The sequence below is a fragment of the Pristiophorus japonicus genome, chromosome 1 (assembly GCF_044704955.1).
Source record: "Pristiophorus japonicus isolate sPriJap1 chromosome 1, sPriJap1.hap1, whole genome shotgun sequence".
In the NCBI taxonomy this organism is placed as follows: domain Eukaryota; kingdom Metazoa; phylum Chordata; class Chondrichthyes; family Pristiophoridae; genus Pristiophorus; species Pristiophorus japonicus.
The window spans coordinates 231,104,901-231,129,585 of NC_091977.1; the positions used below are offsets into that span (position 1 = coordinate 231,104,901).

Genomic DNA, 24,685 nt, shown 5'->3' on the forward strand with positions numbered 1-24,685 from the left:
TGACCTCTTCTCCTCCAGCGATGATCTGACCTCTCCTCCTCCAGCGATGATCTGACCTCTCCTCCTCCAGCGATGATCTGACCTCTTCTCCTCCAGCGATGATCTGACCTCTCCTCCTCCAGCGATGATCTGACCTCTCCTCCTCCAGCGATGATCTGACCTCTCCTCCTCCAGCGATGATCTGACCTCCTCCAGCGATGATCTGACCTCTCCTCCTCCAGCGATGATCTGACCTCTTCTCCTCCAGCGATGATCTGACCTCTCCTCCTCCAGCGATGATCTGACCTCTTCTCCTCCAGCGATGACCTGACCTCTCCTCCTCCAGCGATGATCTGACCTCTTCTCCTCCAGCGATGACCTGACCTCTCCTCCTCCAGCGATGACCTGACCTCTCCTCCTCCAGCGATGATCAGACCTCTCCTCCTTCAGCGATGATCTGACCTCTCCTCCTCCAGCAATGATCTGACCTCTCCTCCTCCAGCGATGATCTGACCTCTCCACCTCCAGCGATGATCTGACCTCTCCTCCTCCAGCAATGATCTGACCTCTCCTCCTCCAGCGATGATCTGACCTCTCCTCCTCCAGCGATGATCTGACCTCTCCTCCTCCAGCGATGATCTGACCTCTCCTCCTCCAGCGATGATCTGACCTCCTCCAGCGATGATCTGACCTCTCCTCCTCCAGCGATGATCTGACCTCTTCTCCTCCAGCGATGATCTGACCTCTCCTCCTCCAGCGATGATCTGACCTCTTCTCCTCCAGCGATGACCTGACCTCTCCTCCTCCAGCGATGATCTGACCTCTTCTCCTCCAGCGATGACCTGACCTCTCCTCCTCCAGCGATGACCTGACCTCTCCTCCTCCAGCGATGATCAGACCTCTCCTCCTTCAGCGATGATCTGACCTCTCCTCCTCCAGCAATGATCTGACCTCTCCTCCTCCAGCGATGATCTGACCTCTCCACCTCCAGCGATGATCTGACCTCTCCTCCTCCAGCGATGATCTGACCTCTCCTCCTCCAGCGATGATCTGACCTCTTCTCCTCCAGCGATGACCTGACCTCGCCTCCTCCAGCGATGATCTGACCTCTTCTCCTCCAGCGATGACCTGACCTCTCCTCCTCCAGCGATGACCTGACCTCTCCTCCTCCAGCGATGATCTGACCTCTCCTCCTTCAGCGATGATCTGACCTCTCCTCCTCCAGCGATGATCTGACCTCTCCTCCTCCAGCGATGATCTGACCTCTCCACCTCCAGCGATGACCTGACCTCTCCTCCTCCAGCGATGACCTGACCTCTCCTCCTCCAGCATGTGATGAGCACAATGGCTGTGACCACCCTGATCTCTCCCCCTTCCTCCCTAAAAGCACTGTGGGAGTACCTTCACCACAAGGACTGAAGCAGTTTCGAGAAGATGGCTCACCACCACCTTCTTAATGGGAATTAGGGATGGGCAATAAATGCTGGCCTTGCCAGCGATGCCCCACCTCCCGGAACAAATAAAAAAAATGTTTTCCTGTATTTTGTCGCAGTCCTCTGTATTAACTACACCCCCAATTTGGTGCCGTCAGCAAATTCTGAAATTGTTCTGATGGTAATGAATGCAGTACATCACATTCTGGGAAGAGTGTTAGCAGCATGAGTCCTTGGATGCCTCCAAACTGCAGTCAAGATTTCTGATGTAATTGCCAAGTACACCAGCTAGTGGCAGCACATTCACTGTTATGATGACCAAGGCATAGCAACTGCACTGATCAGCATGGTACTGTCTACAGGAGTTTCTGGCTTCCGACTCAAAAATACATGATTATCAAAATGGAGGTTTATTGCAAGGGTATTAAAATGGTGGACATACAAATCTGAGCCTTTGTCTTAAACAGTTACAGGAGTGAAAATTGCATCACACTTCCCGTCATCAGCATGCATTTCATTCTAACATTATTGTCCTCTGTTTATATCCTAGACGTTTTGGCCTTCATCTCTGAGGCAAAATTTGAATGAATATGTGGCATTTAATCGTTGGTAAGAATACTATTAAACTGCAACTCGGTAAGGAAGGAACAGAGAATTATTAGGCTGTAGTGACTAAAATGTGTTTTTTTTTAAATCGGCTAATCAAGATCAATTATCAATAAATACTCATTCTGAAATCACACAGGCCCTAAAATCATAGTTTTGATGCGGACTTTGTTTAAAGTAAGTTGTCTGTTGTTGGTGTGTAGTAATGTATTGTCGAAACCACTTGCATTGCCATTTTTTCCTGTCCTGAATCTTAAATTCATTGGAAGTGACGCACACCTCAGCAGACATGGCAACAGCAGGAGGCCATTTAGCCTGCTCTGCCATTCAATGAGACCACTCAATGAGATCCGTGACCTCACTCCATGTACCCATCTTTGCCGTATGTCCCTTAATACCTTTGGTTATCAGAAATCTATCAATCACAGATTTAATAATTATCCTAGACAACAGCAGATAGCTGCTACTGGGCATCTAATTCCTTGAACATGTCTATCACTGGCCCAGCTAAGTGGTGAAAGGTACCAGTCGGGATGTAAAAAAGACAGTACGGTAGTGAGGAATTTCCAAAAGTGGAAAAAGGCAGGTACAACCAGAAAAATACACCTTGTTGATACATCATCAACATCATAGGCAGTCCCTCAAAATCGAGGAAGACTTGCTTCCACTCTAAAAGTGAGTTCTCAGGTTACTGTACAATCCAACACGGGAATTACAGTCTCTGTCACAGGTGAGGCAGACATGTCATGTATGTATGCATGGGTTCACTAACCACCAGGTGGCACCACTGTCAGAGGTCATTGGGCTGTGCGCATGTGTGTGCGGCTCAGGTTTCAAAGGCCAGCCATCTTGTAATGTAAACACTTTGGGCCCTAATTAAGTAGAGCCAGGTTTGTATCTGTTCGGAGTTTACAGGATTCAGTCCATTGAGTTATTACATACACAACATTTGGCGACAAGGTAACAAGAACCTTCGCATGCAAAAATGAGCACAATTGGAATTCTGGAGCAATTCGTGGAGGGAGAAGATTGGGCAGACTTTGTAGCCCGCTTGAACCAGTACTTCATGGCCAACAAAATGGAGAAAGAGACAGACGCAGTTCAGCGCTGGGCGGTCCTCCTCACCGTTTGTAGTCCGAAAATCTATGGACTCATAATGAATCTCCTCTCGCCCTTAAGTCCTACGGACAAGGACTATGAAACATTATGTGCTCTGGTACGTGACCATCTCAAACCAGGTGAAGGCATCATCATCTCAAGATATCGACTCTCATCATCCATCATCATAGGCAGTCCCTCAGAATCGAGGAGGACTTGCTTCCACTCCCAAAGTGAATTCTTTGATGGCTGAACAGTCTGATATGAGAGCCAAAGACCCTGTTACAGGTGGGACAGACATTCGTCGGGGGAAGGGGACGGTGGGGCTGGTTTGCCGCGCGCTCCTTCCGCTGTCTGCGCCTGGCCTCTTCATGCTCCTTGCGTCGAGACTCAAAGAGCTCAACGCCCTCCCGGATGGACTTTCTCCACCTCGGGCGGTCTGCGGCCAGGGTCTCCCAGGTGTCAGTGGTGATGTCACACTTTACCAGGGAGGCTTTGAGGGTGTCCTTATAACGTTTCCGCTGTCCTCCTTTGGCTCGTTTACCATAAAGGAGCTCCGTATAAAGCATTTACTTAGGGAGTCTCGCATCTGGCATGCAAACTATGTGGCCTGCCCAGCGAAGCTGATCAAGTGTGGTTAGTGCTCAATACTGGGGATGTTAACCTGGTCGAGGACACTGATGTTGGTGCGCCTGTCCTCCCAGGGGATTTGCAGGATCTTGCGGAGACATCATTGGTGATATATCTCCAGCGACTTGAGATGCCTACTGTACATCGTCCATGCCTCAAACCCATACAGGAGGGCGGGTATTACTACAGCCCTGTAGACCATGAGTTTGGTGGTAGATTTGAGGGCCTGGTCTTCAAACACTCTTATCCGCAGGCAGCCAAAGGCTGCGTTGGTGCACTGGAGGCGATGCTGAAGCTCCGCATCAATGTCTGCCTTTGTTGATAAGAGGCTCCCGAGATATGGGAAATAGTCCACGTTGTCCAGGGCCGTGCCGTGGATCTTGATGATTGGAGGGCAGTGCTGTATGCCGATGACAGTCTGGTGAAGGACCTTTGTCTTACGGATGTTAAGTGTAAGGCCCATGCTTTCATATGCCTCAGTGAATACATTGACTATATCCTTGAGTTCAGCCTCCGAATGTGCACAGATGCAGGCATCGTCCGCATACTGCAGCTCAATGACAGAGGTTGGGGTGATCTTGGACCTGGCCTGGAGGCGGCGTAGGTTAAACAGCTTCCCACTGGTTCTGTAGTTTAATTCCACTCCAGCGGGGAGCTTGTTGATTGTGAGGTGGAGCATGGCGGCGAGGAAGATTGAGAAGAGGGTTGGAGTGATAACGCAGCCCTGTTTGACCCCGTCCGGATATGGATTGGGTCTGTAATGGATCCGTTTGTAAGGATCACTGCCTGCATGTCATCGTGAAGCAGGCGAAGGATGTTGACAAACTTTTGGGGGCATCCGAAACGGAGGAGGACGCTCCATAGACCCTCATGGTTGACAGTGTCAAAGGCCTTTGTAAGATCGAAAAAGGCCATGTATAAGGGCTGGTACTGCTCCCTGCAATTTTTCTGCAACTAGTGCGCTGCACAGATCATGTCTGTTGTGCCCCGTAGGGGACGAAATCCGCATTGTGATTCCGGGAGAAGCTCCTCAGCCACAGGGAGAAGACGATTGAGGAGAACTCGAGCGACAACTTTCCCAGTGGCTGAAAGCAGGGAAATTCCCCTGTAGTTGCCGCAGTCGGACTTGTCCCCCTTTTTAAAGATGGTCACAATCACTACCTTTCTGAGATCTTCCAGCATGCTCTCCTCCCTCCAGATGAGAGAGATGAGGTCATGTATCCGTGCCAACAGCGCCTCTCCGCCATATTTTAGCGGGGATTCCATCCGCACCTGTAGCCTTGTTATTCTTAAGCTGTTTTATGGCTTTGCCAACCTTGTGCAATGTTGGAGTTTCACTGAGTTGGTGGCGGGTGGCATGCTGCGGGATGGAATCGAGAATACTCGAGTCAAAGGCAGAGTCTTGATTGAGGAGATCTTCAAAGTGCTCCTTCCATCCGGCCCTGACAGCCTTGGTGTCCTTGATGAGTGTTTCCCCGTTCTTGGCCAGGAGTGGGGTAGGGCCTTGGGAGTTTGGACAGTAGGTGGCCTTGACTGCAGTGAAGAATCCTCGCATATCGTGGCTGTTGGCCAGTTGTTGTATCTCCTGTGGACTATGAAACATTGTGTGCTCTGGTACGTGACCATCTCAAACCAGATGAAGGCATCATCATCTCAAGATATCGATTCTATACGCACGTTCGTTCTGAGGGCCAGGATGTACAGGAATTCCTTGCCGACCTAAGACATCCAGCTGGACTGTGTAAGTTCGAAACTGCGTCGGCAGACATGCTGCGGGACTTCTTTGTAATCGGCGTCAACCATGAGGTGATCCTGCGTAAGCTACTGGCGACGGAGACGCTGGATTTGAGCAATCATGCATGATGACGGACAAAAGTTTAAAGCAGATATCATTAAAAAATCGGAACTTGGCAAGTACTGTAAACAAGATAGTATCGTCGTTTGGCAGAGCTGCATATGGCAGGGCCTACCTGACTGCGTACGCAAAACCTGTGGCTGCTCAAAGTCCACCAACGGGAATGAATTCGATATCACCATGTTGGCATTGTGGGGGAAATCATCGGCATCATCAGTGTCGGTTTAAACAGTATATTTGTAAAGGCTGTTCGAGAGTGGGGCATCTCCAGCGCATGTGTCCGCAACTGAGCAAGCGTGCTGCGACACACCACATGGAGGATGATGACCAATCTAGCATGGATCCGGATATGCAATCCGAGATAACAGAGGAGGAAGTGTATGGACTGTATTCATTCCTAACAAAGAGCCAACCGATAATGATTAATGTAAAACTTAATGGCGTGCCGGTATCGATGGAATTGGACACGGGTGCGAGTCAATCAATAATGAGTCAGAGGACATTCGACAGGCTGTGGGATGCTAAGGCGGTGAGGCCTAAACTGAGTCCAGTCAATGCCAAGTTGTGTATGTACACTAAGGAACTCATAATGGTGATTGGCAGTGCAGTAATCAAGGTGTTGTATGATGGTGCGGTTCATGATTTACCGTTATGGATTGTTCCAGGCAATGGTCCAACGCTATTCAGCAGGAACTGGTTAGAAAAAATCAAATGGAATTGGAACGAGATCAAAGCATTATCATCGGAGGAGGATACTCCTTGTGCTCAAGTGCTGAGCAAGTTCCCCTCGCTGTTGAACCAGGCATTGGCAATTTCACGGTAGCCAAGGTGCAAATCCATGTGGATTCGGATGCAAGACCCGTCCACCATAAAGCTCGGGCAGTTCCGCACTTGATGAGGGAGAAGGTCAAAATTGAATTGGACAGACTCCAGCATGAAGGGATCATATCACCGGTCGACTTTAATGAATGGGCCAGCCCCATTGTTCCCGTGTTGAAAAGTGATGGCACGGTCAGAATTTGTGGAGAGTACAAGGTTACGATCAACAGAGTTTTGAAACAGCATCAATACCCGTTACCAAAGGCTGGTGACCTGTTTGCAACGCTAGCCAGGGGGAAGTCGTTCACAAAACTGGATCTGACATCGGCCTACATGACACAGGAGCTGGTTGACATATCGAAGAAACTTACGTGCATCAACACTCATAAAGGACTGTTTATCTACAACAGGTGCCCTTTTGGAATTTGCTCGGTTGCAGCCATATTTTGGAGGAACATGGAGAGTCGACTGAAGTCCGTCTCCAGAACCATCGTGTTCCAAGATGACATCCTGGTCACAGGTTGTGACTCTGCCGAACATCTGAACAACCTGGAAGAGGTTCTACATCATCTGGACAAAGTGGGACTCAGACTGAAACGCTCGAAGTGCGTGTTCATGGCATCGGAATTCGAATTCCTGGGGAGGAAAATTGCTGCTGCTGGTATCAGGCCTACGGACTCGAAAACCAAGGCCATCAAAAATGCACCCAAGCCTCAGAATGTGACGGAGCTGCGTTCGTTCCTTGGTCTACTCAACTACTTTGGTAATTTCTTATCTATTTTGAGCACCTTATTAGAGCCACTGCACATGCTGCTAAGAAAAGGCGACAGCTGGATTTGCAGTGCGTCTCAAGATAGAGCTTTTGAGAAAGCTACTAATCTGCTTTGCTCTAACAAGCTGATGGTATATTATAATCCGTGTAAGCATCGAGTGTTGTCCTGTGATGCTTCGTCATATGGAGTTGGTTGTGTGCTCCAACGAGCTAATAAGTCGGGCAAATTACAACCTGTTGCATATGCTTCAAAAAGTTTGTAAAAGACGGAAAGAGCCTACAACACGGTAGAGGAAGAAGCATTAGCCTGTGTGTATGGGGTTAAAAAGATGCATCAATACCTGTTTGGTCTTCAGTTTCAACTGGAAACAAATCAAAAGCCACCCATTTCATTGTTTTCGTAAAACAAAGGTATCAATACCAATGCGTCGTCCCGCATCCAGAGGTGGGTGCTGACATTATCTGCCTATGATTATGTCATTCGCCATAGTCCTGGCATTGAGAATTGTGCCGAAGGATTGAGCCGTCTGCCGTTGCCCATACCAGAGGTAGAAATGCCACAACCGGCAGACCTACCGTTAGCCATGGATGCTTTTGAAAATGAAGGAACCCCTGTCACAGCCCAACAAGTTAAGACCTGGACCAGCCAGGACCCAATATTATTGGTTGTGAAACGTTGTATCCTTAGAGGTGATTGGTCTGCCATACCTAAGCAAATGTGTGAGGAGACCAAACCTCACATCCGTCGCAAAGACGAACTATCCATTCAGTCAGATTGTATACTGTGGGGTAATCGTGTTGTTATACCCAAGAAAGGCAGAGAGAAATTTGTGTATGATCCACATAGCACGGATCCCAGTATTGCCATGATGAAAGCCATTGCCAGGTCTCATGTATGGTGGCCTGGCATTGATTCTGATCTGGAATCATGTGTGCATCAGTGCAACACTTGCATGCAGCTTAGTAAAGCACAAGCGGAATCGCCGCTGAGTTTGCGGTCATGGCCATCTCAACCATGGTCCAGCTTCCACATCGACTTTGCAGGTCCCTTCCTGGGAAAGATGTTCTTTGTTGTGGTGAATGCTTATTCCAAGTGGATAGAGTGTACAATCATGTCATCTAGCACATCCACAGCTACCATTGAGAGCCTTTGTGTCATGTTTGCTATGCATGGTCTGCCTGACATCGTTGTAAGCGACAATGGATCTTGCTTCACCAGTATGGAGTTTCAAGTGTTCATGAAACTCAATGGTATCAAACATGTGAGGTCAGCACCATTCAAACCCGCATCCAATGGAGAAGGAGAGTGTGCGGGCCAAACCATCAAGCAGAGTATGAAACGTGTAACTCAAGGTTCACTGCACACTCGCTTGTCACGCATATTGCTTAGTTACAGGACAAGACTCCATATGCTTACTGGGGTTTCCCCTGCTGAACTATTGATGAAGAGAGGTCTCAAGACCAGGCTCTCTCTTGTCCACCCTGACTTGAATAATTGTGTTGAATACAGATGTCAAAGTCAGCAAGGGTATCATGATCGCGCTACTGTGTCATGCGACATTTCTATAAATTATGCTGTGTATGTACCGAATAATGGTCAAGATCCCAAATGGATTGTCGGTACTGTTACGGCCAAGGAGGATAACAGTGTGTTCATCATTAAGCTCAAGAATGGGCGGACATGCAGGAAACATGTCGATCAGATAAAGTTGTGGCATACGGATGAACCGGAACAGTCTGAGGAAGACACAATCAGTGACTAACCAATCTACCCTCAGTCATCAGAGGACTCTGCTGTCATCAATGAATCTGGACTTTCAATCCCTGACGAGGTCATTGCCACTCCCATCAGATCAGCTACCCAGCCCCCAGTCATAACTGACTCAGAACACTCGCCCAAGGCTGGAGTTGAACTGAGACGTTCAACTTGGGAGCGGAAAGCCCCGGACCGTCTCAATGTGTAAAAAGACCATTACTAATATCTTAAAGGGGGACATTGTCATGTATGTATGCTTGGGTTTACTTGCCACCAGGTGGTGCCACTGTCGGAGGTCATTGGGCTGTACGCACGTGTGTGCAACCCAGGTATAAAAGGCCGGCCATCTTGTTATGTAATCACTTTGGGCCCTAATAAAGTAGAGCCAGGTTTGTACCTGTTCGGAGTTTACAGTATTCAGTCTATTGAGTTATTGCATACACAGCAGACAGTGGTGGAAGGAAAGGGTGGGTGGTGAGTCTGATTTGCCGCACGTTCCTTCTGCTGTCTGCGCTTGATTTCTGCATGCTCTCAGCGATGAGACTTGAGGTGCTCAACGCCCTCCCGGATGCTCTTCCTCCAATCAGGGTGGTCATGGACCAGGGATTCCCCGTTGCTGGTGGGGACATTGCATTTTATCAAGGAGGCTTTGAGGGTGTCCTTGAAATGTTTCCTCTGCCCACCTGTGGCTCGCTTGCCATGTTGGAGTTCCGAGTAGAGCGCTTGCTTTGGGAGCCTTGTGTCGGGCATGCAGACGATGTGGCCCGCCCAACAGAGCTGGTCGAATGTGGTCAGTGCTTCGATGCTGGGAATGTTGGCCTGAGCGAGAACACTGACGTTGGTGCATCTATCCTCCCAGTGGATTTGCAGGATCTTGCGGAGGCAGCGTTGGTAGTACTTCCTCAGTGCTTTGAGGTGTCTACTGTATATGATTCACATCTCGGAACCATATAGGAGGGCGGGTATCACGACTGCCCTGTAGACCATAAGCTTGGTGCCAGATTTGAGGTCCTGGTCTTCAAACACTCTCTTCCTCAGGGCGACCGAAGGCTGCGCTGACACACTGGAGGCAATGTTGGACCTCGTCATCGATGTCTGCCTTTGTTGCTAGTAGGCTCCCAAGATATGGAAAATGGTCCACATTGTCCAATGTCCATGGATTTTGATGACCGGTGCTGTGTGGTGTGATCAGGTTGGTGGGGGACCTTTGTCTTACAGATGTTTAGTGTAAGGCCCATGTTTTCGTATGCCTCGGTGAAGATGTTGACAATGGCTTGGAGTTTGACCTCTGAATGTGTGCATTCATACAGGCATCAATTGATGGGGTACAATAACATGGAAATATTACCTTTGGGTCAGTGGAAACCCTAAAATGTTACATTTGCTGCTGTATCCAGGCCTGTCTCATCTTTGGAAAATGTGGAAGAAGTCTTTGGACTTGAAGGAAACATAAGAAACGAAAGTGGTAAATGATGACGACAGGTTGCATGGACTTCAAAGATTAAGGGGTGATCTAATTGAGCTCTTTAAGATGATTAAAGGATTAGATCAGGTAGATAGAGCAAAACTATTTCCTCTGGTAAAATTAGAGCTCGGCCATTCAGGAGTGATGTCAGGAAGAACCTCCTTCCCACAAAGTGTAGTGGAAATCTGGAACTCTCTCCCGAGAAAACTGTTGAGGATGGGAGGGTTAATTGAAAACTGAGATTGATAGATTTTTTCTCAGCAAGGGATTTAAGAGATACAGAGTCAAGGCAGGTCTGATAGGCCCTACAGGAATGTGTGCAGAAGTAAGACAGAGTGTACGAATGTCAACGCACTTCTGCCACCTTTACAGCCAGGTATGCGGACCTGGAATCACTGGATTGACTCAGGTGGCAACAGCCCTGCCCCACTCCATGTAGCTGGTGCCTGTGCTTGTTCTGGAGGGTAGCCTTCAACCTTGAATGGGAACACTCCCCTTTGGCACACCTCTGCATCAGCACCTTCAAATCTTCAGCGTGTCTCTGCTGCATCATTGGTAACAATGAGACCTGCTTTTCTGCCAAGAGCGCTATTTCCCCTTTTAGCAAGCTGTAGTCCTTTAAGAGGTCCAACCCCTTCCTCTCCACCAACTCACAGCCAAGTGTTGTACAGTTTCAGTGATGTGCCAGTGGCCTATACAGAGTAGGGGTAGGAGATGCGATGAGGATGGGCTATCCCGTTAGATTCAGCACAGCCGACCTTCTGAGCTGCCGATGCAACCTCATGGGCTCATGCTCAGAATATTGTCGCAAAATTGGTAATGTTTAAATGAATGTTCCCAAGCTGTGAACAATAAATCTTGGTGCTCTGATCTAGGAATTAGCCACCATGCAGGCAATAGTGTGCCCGCCCTTACCAAATTACATAGAATTGTACAGCACAGAAAAAGGTCATTCAGCACAACTGGTCTATGCCGATGTTTATGCATAGCCTCTCCCACCTTCATTTATCTCACCCTATCAGCATATCCTTCTATTCTTTTCTCCCTCACATGTTTATCTAGCTTCCCCTTAAATGCATCTGCGCTATTCGCCTCAACCTCTCCCTGTGGTAGCAAGTTCCACATTCTCAGCAATCTCTTGGTAAAGAAGTTTCTCCTGATTGGATTTATTGGTGACTATCTTATATTTATGGCCTCTAGTTCTGGTCTTATCCCACAAGTGGAAACATCTCCCCACAACCCTCTACGTGAAGAAATTTCCCCTCAATTCCCCTCTAATCCTTCTACCACTTAAGGAAGTGGCCTTAGAAATAGTGGATGCATTGGTGATCATTTTCCAACAGTCTATCGACTCTGGATCAGTTTCGATAGACTGGAGGGTAGCTAATGTAACACCACTTTTTTAAAAAAGGAGGGAGAGAGAAAACGGGTAATTATAGACCGGTTAGCCTGACATCAGTAGTGGGGAAAATGTTGGAATCAATCATTAAGGATGAAATAGCAGCGCATTTGGAAAGCAGTGACAGGATCGGTCCAAGTCAGCATGGATTTATGAAAGGGAAATCATGCTTGACAAATCTTCTGGAATTTTTTGAGGATGTAACTAGCAGAGTGGACAAGGGAGAACCAATGGATGTGGTGTATTTGGACTTTCAAAAGGCTTTCGACAAGGTCCCGCACAAGAGATTGGTGTGCAAAATCAAATCGCATGGTATTGGGGGTAATGTACTGACGTGGATAGAGAACTGGTTGACAGGAAGCAGAGAGTCGGGATAAACGGGTCCTTTTCAGAATGGCAGGCAGTGACTAGTGGAATGCCGCAGGGCTCAGTGCTGGGACGTCAGCTCTTTACAATATACATTAATGATTTAGATGAAGGAATTGAGTGTAATATCTCCAAGTTTGCGGATGACACTAAACTAGGTGACGGTATGAGCTGTGAGGAGGACGCTAAGAGGCTGCAAGGTGACTTGGACACGTTAGGTGAGTGGAAAAATGCATGGCAGATGCAGTATAATGAATGGCGGCAGATTAGGAAAAGGGAGGAGCTGCAACGAGACCTGGGTGTCATGGTTCATCAGTCACTGAAAGTGGGCATGCAGGTACAGCAGGCGGTGAAGAAGGCAAATGGTATGTTGGCCTTCATAGCGAGGGGATTTGAGTATAGGAGCAGGGAGGTCTTACTGCAGTTGTACAGGGCCTTAGTGAGGCCTCACCTGGAATATTGTGTTCAATTTTGGTCTCCTAATCTGAGGAAGGACGTTCTTGATATTGAGGGAGTGCAGCGAAGGTTCACCAGACTGATTCCAGGGATGGCTGGGCTGTCATATGAGGAGAGACTGGATCAACTGGGCCTTTATGCACTAGAGTTTAGAAGGATGAGAGGAGATCTCATAGAAGACTATGTCCCCTGGTTCTGGACTTCCCCGATGTTGGGGAAGTCCAGAACCAGGGGACATAGACTTTGGATAAGGGGTAAGCCATTTAGGACTGATGAGGAGAAACTTCTTCACTCAGAGTTGTTAACCTATGGAATTCCCTGCCGCAGAGAGTTGTTGATGCCAGTTTATTGGATATATTCAAGAGGGAGTTAGATATGGCCCTTACGGCTAAAGGGATCAAGAGATATGGAGAAAGAGCAGGAAAGGGGTACTGAGGGAATGATCAGCCATGATCTTATTGAATGGCAGTGCAGGCTCGAAGGGCCGAATGGCCTACTCCTGCACCTATTTTCTATGTTTCTATGTCTATCCTATCGAACCCACTTCATAATTTTAAAGGCCTCGATCAGGTCATCCCTCAACCTTCTCTTTTCTAGAGAAAAGTGCCCCAGCCTGTTCCATCTTTCCCGGTAGCTATAACCTTCCTGGGTAAGAAATACAAGCTGTTATTGCCTGAGCATCTTGAGTTGAATAGCCAGATTTTTTTCACCTCGTTATGTGCTGTGATAAAGTGCCACATCTTTGACAAAGATTTTCATCAGAATCCTGTGATATCTACACAGTACAGTGGATTATTAGCGAAGTTAAATAATCTTTCGATTAGACACTTTACATCCTTCTGGACTCAACACCGAGTTCAACAATTTCAAACCATAACCTCTGCCCCAAATTTTTTTTCTGTTATTTTCTCTCTTTCCCAGGGCAGCTGTTGATGATTCTGCCATTCCCATTTACACCCTATCTAGACACATCTTTTGTTTCTTAACTTGTCCCCTTACCATCTCCTTTTGCCTTGCACCATCATCCCTTTTGTCTCTTAATCTCTCTGCCTTCCATTCTATCACAAACCTTTTTAGTTCTTTCCTTCCCTCCCCGCCCCTTTCCCTGCCCCTACACTTACTTGAAAACCTGTTAAAATTCTAACTTTTTCCAGTTCTGACGAAGGGTCATTGACCTGAAACGCGAACTCTATTTCTCTCTCCACAGATGCTGCCTGACCTGATAATGCTCTCAATGGGGTCGCCCGCCACTGCCGGTCGGGTTGGGTCCACGATGACAGATGCGCCTGTCCAGCATTTTTGTTTTTATTTCAGATTCCAGCATCCGCAGTATTTTGCTTTTGTAATAAATATTCACTTACCTGCCAACTAGCAACTGTGAATTATTCAATAGACTTACCAACGCATCTTGGTTCCTTCCCATCCCATCGCATGTTCATCAGGCAGGTGAGCTGTGACCTTCCCTCTAATATGTAACCCTTGTTACAGGTCACGTAACAGATGGTCTTGTAAGATGTGTCGCCGGTTGAGCAGTTTATAGACCCATGTTCAGGCTTACGTAACCTTGCACAGGAGCGGACTATACGAAAAGGAGGAAACAGTCAGTAACTAAATTGGAAGTTGCTTGTTGTATAGTAAATACATGTTGTATAGTAAAGGGGCAACTTATAAAGGGGTACAATTTCTGACATGACCAACACCCATTCTTAGAGCGTGGTTCAATACAGCCCAGTTCCTGAGAGAATGACTTTAAAGGCACCTTCCTGCGGCAATCTCCAGTTTAACATTTGGGGTGGGGGGGGGGGGGTCATTTTAACCTAACTCACCTGGCGGGAATTCACAGGATCGGGTGGGATGCCGGTTTTACGCCCTGCCTGATATCGGTCTATGTTGACTTCAGTGTAGAACTGATCTCGTCAGCTTTTCAGGTTAGGTTAAAATTGCCCTCTGAGAGTCTGCTGACTAGACCAACAGAAGAGACCATTCTAAGGGCAGAATGAAAGACCCCTGAAAAATGGGTGCCCCCTGCCACCAGAACGAGATAGGTTGGGCAATTCACAATGCGTCATTGGCATGTGTGTTAGCAGCTGATCGCACCACCGTCATGTGAACATGTCTGCAATGTGTACCATCTACAAGATGCACTGCAGCAACTCGCCAAACCCTTGACATCTACCATCTAGAAAGACAAGGGCAGCAGGCGCAAGGGAACACCACCACCTCCAAGTTCCTCTCCAAGTCGCACACCATCCTGACTTGGAAATATATTGCCGTTCCTTAATCGTCACTGGGTCAAAATCCCGGAACTCCCTCCCTAACAGCACTGTGGGAGTACCTTCACCACACGGACTGCAGTGGTTCAAGAAGGTGGCTCATTACCACCTTCTCAAGGGCAATTAGGAATGGGCAATAAATGCTGGCCTTGTCAGTGACACCCACATTCTGAGAATGAATTAAAAAAATATGACTAAACACCTTTCCTAACTACTGCATTTGCAGTTTTCCAATCTGCTGGGACCTTCCCAGAATCCAGGGAATTTTGGTAAATTACAACCAATGCATCCACAATCCCTGCTGCTACTTCTCTTAAGACCCTAGATGCAAGTCATCAGTTCCAGGGGATTTATCTGCCTTTAGTCCCATTATTTTACTGATTACCACCTCCTTAGTGATTGTGATTGTGTTAAGTTCCTCCCCCCCACCCCCATAGCCCCTTGACTATCCACTGTCGGAATATTGTTAGTGTCCTCTATCGTAAAGACTGATACAAAATATTTGTTCAGTGTTTCTGCCATCTCCATGTTCCCCATTACTAATTCCCCAGTCTCATCCTCTAAGTGACCAATATTTACTCTAGCCACTCTTTTCCTTTTTATATACCTGTAGAAACTCTTGCTATCTGTTTTTATATTTCGTGCTAGTTTACTTTCATAGTCTACCTTCCCTTTCTTAATAATTTTTTTAGTCATTCTTTGCAGGCTTTTAAAAGCTTCCCAATCTTCTGTCCTCCCACTAGTTTTGGCCACTTTGTGTGCCCTTGTTATTAATTGGATACCGTCCTTTATTTCTTTAGTTAGCCACAGATGGCTATCCTTTCTCTTACACCCTTTCCCCCTCACTGGAATATATTTTTCTAGGGAGTTATGAAATATCTCCTTAAATGAACACCACAGTTCATCAACTGTCCTACACTTTAATCTATTTCCCAGTCCACTTTAGCCAACTCTGCTCTCATACCTTCATAGTCTCCTTTATTTAAGCTTAGTACGCTGGTTAGAGATCCAACTTTCTCACCCTCCATCTGAATTTGAAATTCAAACATGCTATGATCACTCATTCCAAGGGGATCCTTTACCAGGAGATTGTTTATTAATCCTGTCTCATTACACAGGACCAGATCTAAGATAGCCTGCCCTCTGGTTGGTTCCGTTATATACAGCTCAAGGAACCCGTCCTTTATGCACTCTATGAACTCCTCCTCAAGGCTACCCTGACCAATTTGATTTGTCCAATCAATATGGAGGCTAAAATCACCCATGATTATTGCTGTTCCCTTTTTACAAGCCCCAACTATTTCCTGGTTTATGCTCCGACCAACAGAGTTGCTACTGTTCGGGGGCCTATAGACTCCGCCCACCAGTGACTTTTTCCCCTTATTGTTCCTTATCTCCACCCAAACTGTTTCAACATCCTGATTATTTGAGCCAATATTGTTTCTCACTATTGCAGTGATTCCATCCTTTATCAATAGAGCTACCCCATCTCCTTTTCCTTTCTGTCTGTCCTTCCGGATTGTCAAATACCCCTGAATATTTAATTCACAGTCCTGGTCACCTTGCAATCATGTATCTGTAATGGCTATCAGATCATAGCCATTTGTCTCAATTTGTGCCGTCAACTCATCTATTTTGTTAAAAATGCTATGTGCATTTAGAAAAAGTGCCTTTAAATTTGTTTTTTTCCCCTTTTTTCCTGCTTGTTTCCTCTCTCCTTCAAACTCACTTTCTTTATTTTTTGCTTTCTAATTCCAGCTTGACTCCCCTCCCTACTGAATCTATTTTCAGGTTCCCAACCCGCTGCCAAGCTAGTTTAAATACTCCCCACCAGCACTAGCAAACCGACCGCCCCCCCACCTCCCCCGCGAGGATATTGGTCCCGGCTCTGTTGAGGTGCAACCTGTCCGGCTTGTACAGGTCCCACCTCCACCAGAAGCGGTCCCAATGCCTCAGGAAACTAAAGCCCTCCCGCCTGCACCATCTCTCCAGCCATGTATTCATCTGCTCTATCCTCCTATTTCTGTACTCACTAACTCACTAGCTGGAGATTACTACCTTTGCGGTCCTGCTTTTTAATCTCTCTCCTAGCTCCCTAAACTCTGCCTGCAGGACCTCATCGCATTGTAATTTACCAAAATTCCCTGGATTCTGGGGAGGTCCCAGCAGATTGAAAAACTGCAAATGTAACACCACTATTTAAAAAAGGCAGACAAAAAGCAGGAAACTATAGACCAGTTAGTCTAACATCTGTGGTTGGGAAAATGTTGGAGTCCATTATTAAAGAAGCAGTAGCAGGACATTTGGAAAAGCAAAATTCGGTCAGGCAGAGTCAGCATGGATTTATGAAGGGGAAGTCATGTTTGACAAATTTGCTGGAATTCTTTGAAGATGTAACGAACAGGGTGAATAAAGGGGAATCAGTGGATATGGTGTATTTGGACTTCCAGAAGGCATTTGACAAGGTTCCTCATAAAAGGTTACTGCACAAGATAAAAGTTCACAGAGTTGGGGGGAATATATTAGCATGGATAGAGGATTGGTTAACTAACAGAAAACAGAGAGTCGGGATAAATGGTTCATTCTCCAGTTGGCAATCAGTAACTAGTGGAGTGCCGCAGGGATCAGTGCTGGGACCCCAAATTTACAATCTATATTAATGACTTGGAAGATGGGACTGAGAGTAACATAGCCAAGTTTGCTGATGATACAAAGATAGAAGGAAAAGCAATGTGCGAGGAGGACACAAAAAATCTGCAAAAGGACATAGACAGGCTAAATGAGTGGGCAAAAATTTGGCAGATGGAGTATAATGCTGGAAAGTGTGAGGTCATGCACTTTGGCAGAAAAAAATCAAAGAGCAAGTTATTATTTAAATGGAGAAAGATTGCAAAGTGCTGCAGTACAGCGGGACCTGGGGATACTTGTGCATGAACCACAGAAGGATAGTATGCAGGTGCAGCAAGTGATCAGGAAGGCCAATGGAATCTTGGCCTTTATTGCAAAGGGGATGGAGTATAAAAGCAGGGAAGTCTTGCTACAGCTATACAGGGTATTGGTGAGGCCACACCTGGAATACTGCGTGCAGTTTTGGTTTCCATATTTACAAAAGGATATACTTGCTTTGGAGGCAGTTCAGAGAAGGTTCACTAGATTGATTCCGGAGATGAGGGGGTTGACTTATGAGGAAAGGGTGAGGAGGTTGGGCCTCTACTCATTGGAATTCAGAAGAATGAAAGGTGATCTTATCGAAACATGTAAGATTATGAAGTGGCTTGACAAGGAGGATGCAGAGAGGATGTTTCCATTGATGGGGGTGACTAGAACTAGAGGGCATGATCTTAGAATAAGGGCCCACCCATTTAAAACTGAGATGAGGAGAAATTTCTTCTCTCAGAGGGTTGTAAATCTGTGGAATTCGCAGCCTCAGAGAGCTGTGGAAGCTGGGACATTGAATAAATTTAAGACAGAAGTAGACAGTTTCTTAAACGATAAGGAGTTATGGGGAGCAGGCCGGGAAGTGGACCTGAATCCATGATCAGATCAGCCATGATTGTATTGAATGGCGGAGCAGGCTCGAGGGGCCAAATGGCCTACTCCTGCTCCTATTTCTTCTGTTCTTATGTTCTTATGAAAATCCAGCACCGGATTCATCAATCAGAGCAATGTAGTTAATAATGAGCTGCCGTCAGTGACCTGTGGGAATGTTATTCCTGTACCTTAAGAAATGGTACAGCGTCAGTGCCAAGACAATTTCAAACTTATGATGATTTTTCACTTGTAAATTATAATTTACAATAACAATGTTGCCAATAAAGTAATTGACCTTTTCAATGTCTAGCAAATTCATTTCAGAGAGTTTCTGTGAACTAAATGGGAGATTGGTGCAAAGAATATATTGTATTGGGCCGAAAATTGCGGCCTCGCCGGGTGTGTACAAAGTGCGCACGGACCCGGCGAGGCTTCGCAAAAGCTGGTTCTCCGGGCGCGATGCACAAGCGCCGAGAACCGGCTTTTCCTATCTGTCAAAATTTCTTCAGACAGATTCTACGCATGCCCGCAGGAAGGACATCCGTGCGATTGAGATTGGGCTATTTGCCCAACCCTTGCCCAGTGAATGTCCTTCAAACTTGTACGCCTGGTAAAAGCAGGAGTATAGGCTACTCTTACCAGTGTAACACTTATAAAATATAGAAAAATTAAATTTTTCCATTCATTTTTATATTAAAAACCCTGTCCATTAAGGTAAGTTTATTTTTAATCTTACACATTAAAAAAAAATTCCAAAAAATATATTTTTTTCTAAAACATTTAATAAATGTAATTTCAATTAATTTTAAATATGTGAGGTGTTTTTTAAATTTATTGTGCTGTGTTTCTTGTTTTAGGGAGTTATTCTCGTTGATCGTAATGGGAGTCCATACAAATGGATTTCTCATTTTTATCAATGAGAATACTAGGTACTGATTGGTGGCCCAGGCCCACAATGATTCCAACAGATGCGTTTGTACGTGGAAGACATCTTCCTGTACGCTCTGCAGTGAATGAAGGTCTCCGACCGGAATCCTACATTCCTCCGGGACCAACAGGTAGTTTCATAGATTTTTTTTTAATCAGAAGTATTTGTACGAAGGAAGCTTCCGTCTGCAATTTTCGTCCCATTATTTTCTCTATTCTTTAAGGACTATATAAGAGCCTAGAAATTGGGATGCACCCATTTTTGGGTGCGCGGGTAGGGGGAGGGGGGCAGGGATATGCGGCTGAATGGTGAGGGCTGAGCAAGGTCCCACTAACAGCAATGAGATAGATAATGGCAAAATTTAGTGGCATTGATTGAGGACACCAGTTGAGAATTGTCCTGCTTTTCAAAGTAGTACCGTGCAATCTTTTACATCCTCCTGAAAGGGTAGACAGGGTCCTGGTTTAACATTGCATACAAAAGATGGTATCTTCAACAGTGCAACACTCCCTCCGTACAGGAGTGTCAGCTTAGATTTTATGCTCAAATTGCTGGAGTGGGGTTGGAATCCACAATCTTCTGATCCACAGTTGAGAGTACGACCCACTGAGCCAAGGCTGACACTATAGGAGTATTCATTGGTTTTAACAAACTGGTACCTGTCAGCAAGCCTAATCTTATAAGAAAAATGTGAGAAATGTCAGCTCTCTCATTATACATGAAGTATTTTATAAATAGCGGCATAGAGTACCAAAACAAAGAGGTTATGCTAAAACGTTATGAATCACTGGCTAGGCCTCAGCTGACATATTGCGTTCCATTTTGGGCACTACACTTTAGGAAGGATGTCAAGTCCTTATAGGATGTAGAGGAGATTTACAAGAATGGTTCCAGGGATGAGGGACTTCAGTTAATGGCTGGTCTGGAGTAGCTGGGGTTATTCTCATTAAAGGTGAGACGCCGAAGGGGAGATTTAAGGGAAGTGTTCAAAATTATTAGGGGTTTTGATAGATTTCATCGGGAGAAACTGTTTCCAGTGGCAGGAGGGTCAGTGACCAGAGAACACAAATTGATAAAAGAAGCAGAGGAGAGATGAGAATTTTCTTTACACGGCGAGTTGTGATCTGGGATGCACGGCCTGAAAGGGTGGTGGAAGCAGATTCAGTAGTAACTTTCAAAAGGGAATTGCATCTATACTTGAAAATGAAACTTTGCAGGGCTGTGGCAAAAGAGCAGGGAAGTGGGACTAATTGGATAGCTGTTTCAGAAAGCTGGCACAGACATGATGGGCAGAATGGCCGCCTTCCATGTTGTAAGTTGAGTGAACTGCATTTTGATGCACAGTACAGCTTGAAGTCTGTTATGGTGTAGTATCAGAGATCTAGTAGCCCTCTGAGATACCTTATCGCACTGGAGATTTCTTGCTGATTGAACAATCATTCTCACTGTTTAATAAAAGGAACTGAAAAACTAAAATGTGATAACATTACAAACAGCAGAAAGAAAAAAGAAAAAACACAACATAATTTAGCATTAGAAGAATTTACTTTAATAACTACCTCTGCAGCTGGGATCCAAGCCTGACCAGAGCCCATTGGATTGACACAGGCGAATGCTGCTGCCCACCAGGTCGAAGCCCAGCTTGCACCGGATTCCACAAGCCGAATTGTAGTGGTTGTTGCAAGAGTTCTGGATGAAGTAGCCGTTCTGAGGTGGCTGCAACTCGGGGCACTGGACCACTGCTCATCCACACAAAGATACATTATCACCACATATCACCCCATCCACTTCTTGTTAAACACTCGTTAACACAACACATCACCCCATCCACTGCTCGTTAAACGTTTGTTATCACAACAACAATTTGTATTTGTATAACGCCTTTAAAGTAGTGAATCGTCTCAAGGCACTTCACAGGAGTATTATGCGATAAAAATTTGACACCGAGCCGCATAAGTAGAAATTAGTGCAGGTGTCCAAAAGCTTGGTAAAAGTGGTATGTTTTAAGGAGGGTCTTGAAGGAGTTAAGAGAGGTAAAGAGACAGAAAAGTTTAGGCTGAGAGTTCCAGAGCTTGGGGCCTAGGCAGCAGAAGGCACGGCCATAAATGGTTGAGCGATTATAATCAGGGATGCTCAGGAAGACAAAATTAGAGGAATGCAGACATCTCGGGGATTGTGGAGCTGGAGGTGGTTACAGAGATAGGGAGGAGCGAGGCCATGGAGGGATTTGAAAATAAGGATGAGAATTTTGAAATCGAGGCGTTGCTTAACCGGAAACCAATGTAGGTCAGCGAGCACAGGGATGATGGGTGAGCGGGACTTGGTGTGAGTTAGGACATGGGCAGCCAAGTTTTGGATCACCTCTAGTTTATGTAGGGTAGAGTGTGGGAGGCCAGCTAGGAGTGGATTGGTATAGTCAAGTCTAGAGGTAACAAAGGCATGAGTGTTTCAGCAGCGGATGAGCCCAGGGTAGAAACAGGCGATGTTACCTCTGGAAATAGGGGGTCTTAGTTATGCTGTGGATATGTGGACGAAAGCCCATTTCAGGGTCAAATATGACACCAAGATTGCGAACAGTCTGGTTCATTCTCAGACAGGAGTTCGGGAGAGGGATGGAGTCAGCGACTAGGGAACGGAGTTCTGACAGGGACTGTAAACAATGGCTTCGGTCTTCCCAATATTCAATTGGAGAACATTTCTGCTCATCCAGGACTGGATGACGGACAAGCATGTGACAATTTAGAGATCACAACACATCACCCCAGCTATTGCTCATATTAAACAATATATTAACACCACACAACACATCTGTTATATGACCAGTGTAAAACTGGCGATGTGAATTGATCGCTGGCTCGTTAGGGAAACATTTATTGAAATCAATTAAATTAAAGCTGGACGATTTCTATATTGGCCAATTACTGATCCACATCCCCAGTTTTATACCCAGGCAGCAAGTTGAAAATGTGCCCGACTATTTGCCTGTCCAACAGAAATAGATTGGCTAGTATCCAATGTATTGTTTCACCCTTTTTAATGGTGTTTCACTTCAACATAGTACTGTTCGGGTTGCCAACTCTGGTTGGGTGTATTCCTGGAGGTTTCATCACATGACGTCCTGCCTCCAACTGTCCCGCCCCCCACTCCGACCATTGGTCCATCCTCCAGGTGCACTGCTTTCCTACAGCTAATTGGAGAGCGAACAGGCTCTTTGTTACCCAATTGGATTACTCTTGACTGTTAGTAAAACAGCTTCCAGCTCACTTCTCCAATATTTTTATTAATAAATGGAAGTGTTCAAAGAAAATGAAATAAAAAACACAGTTTTGTCTGGTGCCCCTAGGATATATATCTCCTGGATGTTGCAGCAGTGATCTAGAGATTAATCTTCATTTGCTGGAGACTCCAAGGCAATCTTGGAGTGTTGACAACCCTGAGTACTGTGCATAAGATTATTAGGGTGATGTGGTTGTTTCTTTCCTGAAGGTTTCGCTCCGAACTTGCCTCTTGACTTACCTTGACACACCTGCCCTACAGGCCTGTATCCTTCCTTGCAGACGCAGTCCTTGATTGAGGTGCTCCCTGGCAGGGAGGTGTAGTTCTCATCTGGACAGTGGAGGCAGGTGCTAATGCCCCCGGGCTTCCCTTCCACCTTATAAGTTCCAGATGGGCAAGCTAGAGTAAAGCAATGCAGAGTGGGAATGTTAGCATCAGTTTAATTACAACCTACGCCTTTATGAAAATGAACAGCTAGCAATTAGGAAGCCAAAAGGTATGTTAGCCTTTATTGCAAGAGGGTTGCAGTATAAGAGGAAGGAAGTCCTGCTGCAATTATATAGGGCCCTGGTGAGACTGCACCTGGAGTACCGTGTACAGTTTTGGTGTCCTTACCTAAGGAAGGATATACTTGCCTTAGAGGAGGTGCAACGAAGGTTCACTAGATTGATTCCTGGGATGAAAGGGCTGTCCTATGAGGAGAGATTGAGTAGACTGGGCCTATATTCTCTGGAGTTTAGAAGAATGAGAGGTGATCTCATTGAATTGTATAAAATTCTTAGAGGGATTGACAGCTGTTTCCACTGGCTGGAGAGTCTAGAACTAGGGGGCGTAGTCTCAGGATAAGGGGTTGGCCATTTAGGACTGAGATGGACAGAAATTTCTTCACTCAGAGGGTTGTGAATCTTTGGAATTCTCCACCCCAGAGGGCTGATGATGTTCAATTGTTGAGTATATTCAAGACTGAGAGCAATAGATTTTTGGGCACAAAGGAAATCAAGGGATATGGGGACAGTGCAGGAAAGTGGAGTTTAGGTAGAAGATCAGCCATGATCTTATTGAATGGGGGAGCATGCTCGAGGGTCCATACGGCCTGCTCCTGCTCCTATTTCTTATGTTCTTATCATTCAAAATTATGTTAATTTAAGTAGTTTAAATTTCAAACCTGTGTTTTAATTTAATACCTGCAAGTAATGTATTCAAAATTTAGTTGAATGTACTTGACTCCCCAGCCATTTCTCCATAGAAGTAACTGGAATTAAACTTAAAAAAAATTTCTTGACAAGACATATGTATTTTATCTTAGGCAATGTATATTTTGAATATAATATAGAGAGAGGCAGTTTTGCTTTAAATTATCCATAGATGTCTTTGGGCCCGAAATTGATCACCTTACGACCCACTGCCGCCGACATTCCTCGTGAAGATCCGCCCAGTGCCACTTTCGATGTGGGCTAGAGCGGGTGGGAGGGGAGAGCCGGCGGGAAGCGCCCGCTGACATCAGCGGATGGCCGAGTGGCGCAATTAGACTCCCGCCCGCCGAGATGCCAGATTCATGCGGGCGGGAGTCGGTGCCAGAACGGGGGTGGACCGCTGGCTGGAGGCTGGTCTGTCCCCGATGGTAAGTATGAAGATCCTGAAAAAAAGATTAGTAAACTTTAAAAAAAAATTCTTTTCACAGCGACTTACCTCAATGGTGTCTCCTGAAAGTCTTCCAATGTCTTTTTTTTGTTGTTGATGCTTTTTATTTTTAGTTCTTCAACCCTCCGTGGGCTCAGCTCCATCCTCAGCGGCACTTGGCCGGCAAGCGCCTCTGCTGCCGAGAATGAGAGCTCTCACCTACTGCCACCCAGATTGGCAGCGTACGTCGCAGATTTGTTGCCCGCCGACCTTCGAGGGACCTGGGTGATGAAAATCCCGCCCAAAGAACCATCAGGGACCTCGGCAGCCATCGGCGGTCCTTTGGGCAGTACTTGGGCGGGCAGAGGCCTTCATCAAATTCGGGCCCTTTGATTTTTACAATTTAATTGGGGTTCCAATGAT

General features: G+C 46.1%; 1 protein-coding gene across 1 annotated transcript in view; it reads right to left on the bottom strand.

The window, feature by feature from the left end:
- The window catches only part of svep1 (sushi, von Willebrand factor type A, EGF and pentraxin domain containing 1), a 420,503-nt gene that overhangs the window by 256,509 nt on the left and 139,309 nt on the right, over positions 1-24,685 (bottom strand). The window contains exons 4-6 of the mRNA XM_070887865.1: positions 22,883-23,041; positions 20,926-21,105; positions 14,034-14,213 (exon numbers count right to left, since the gene is read on the bottom strand). Of these exons, the coding sequence (XP_070743966.1) occupies positions 14,034-14,213; positions 20,926-21,105; positions 22,883-23,041 (519 nt within the window). The remainder of the gene's footprint in view (positions 1-14,033; positions 14,214-20,925; positions 21,106-22,882; positions 23,042-24,685) is intronic.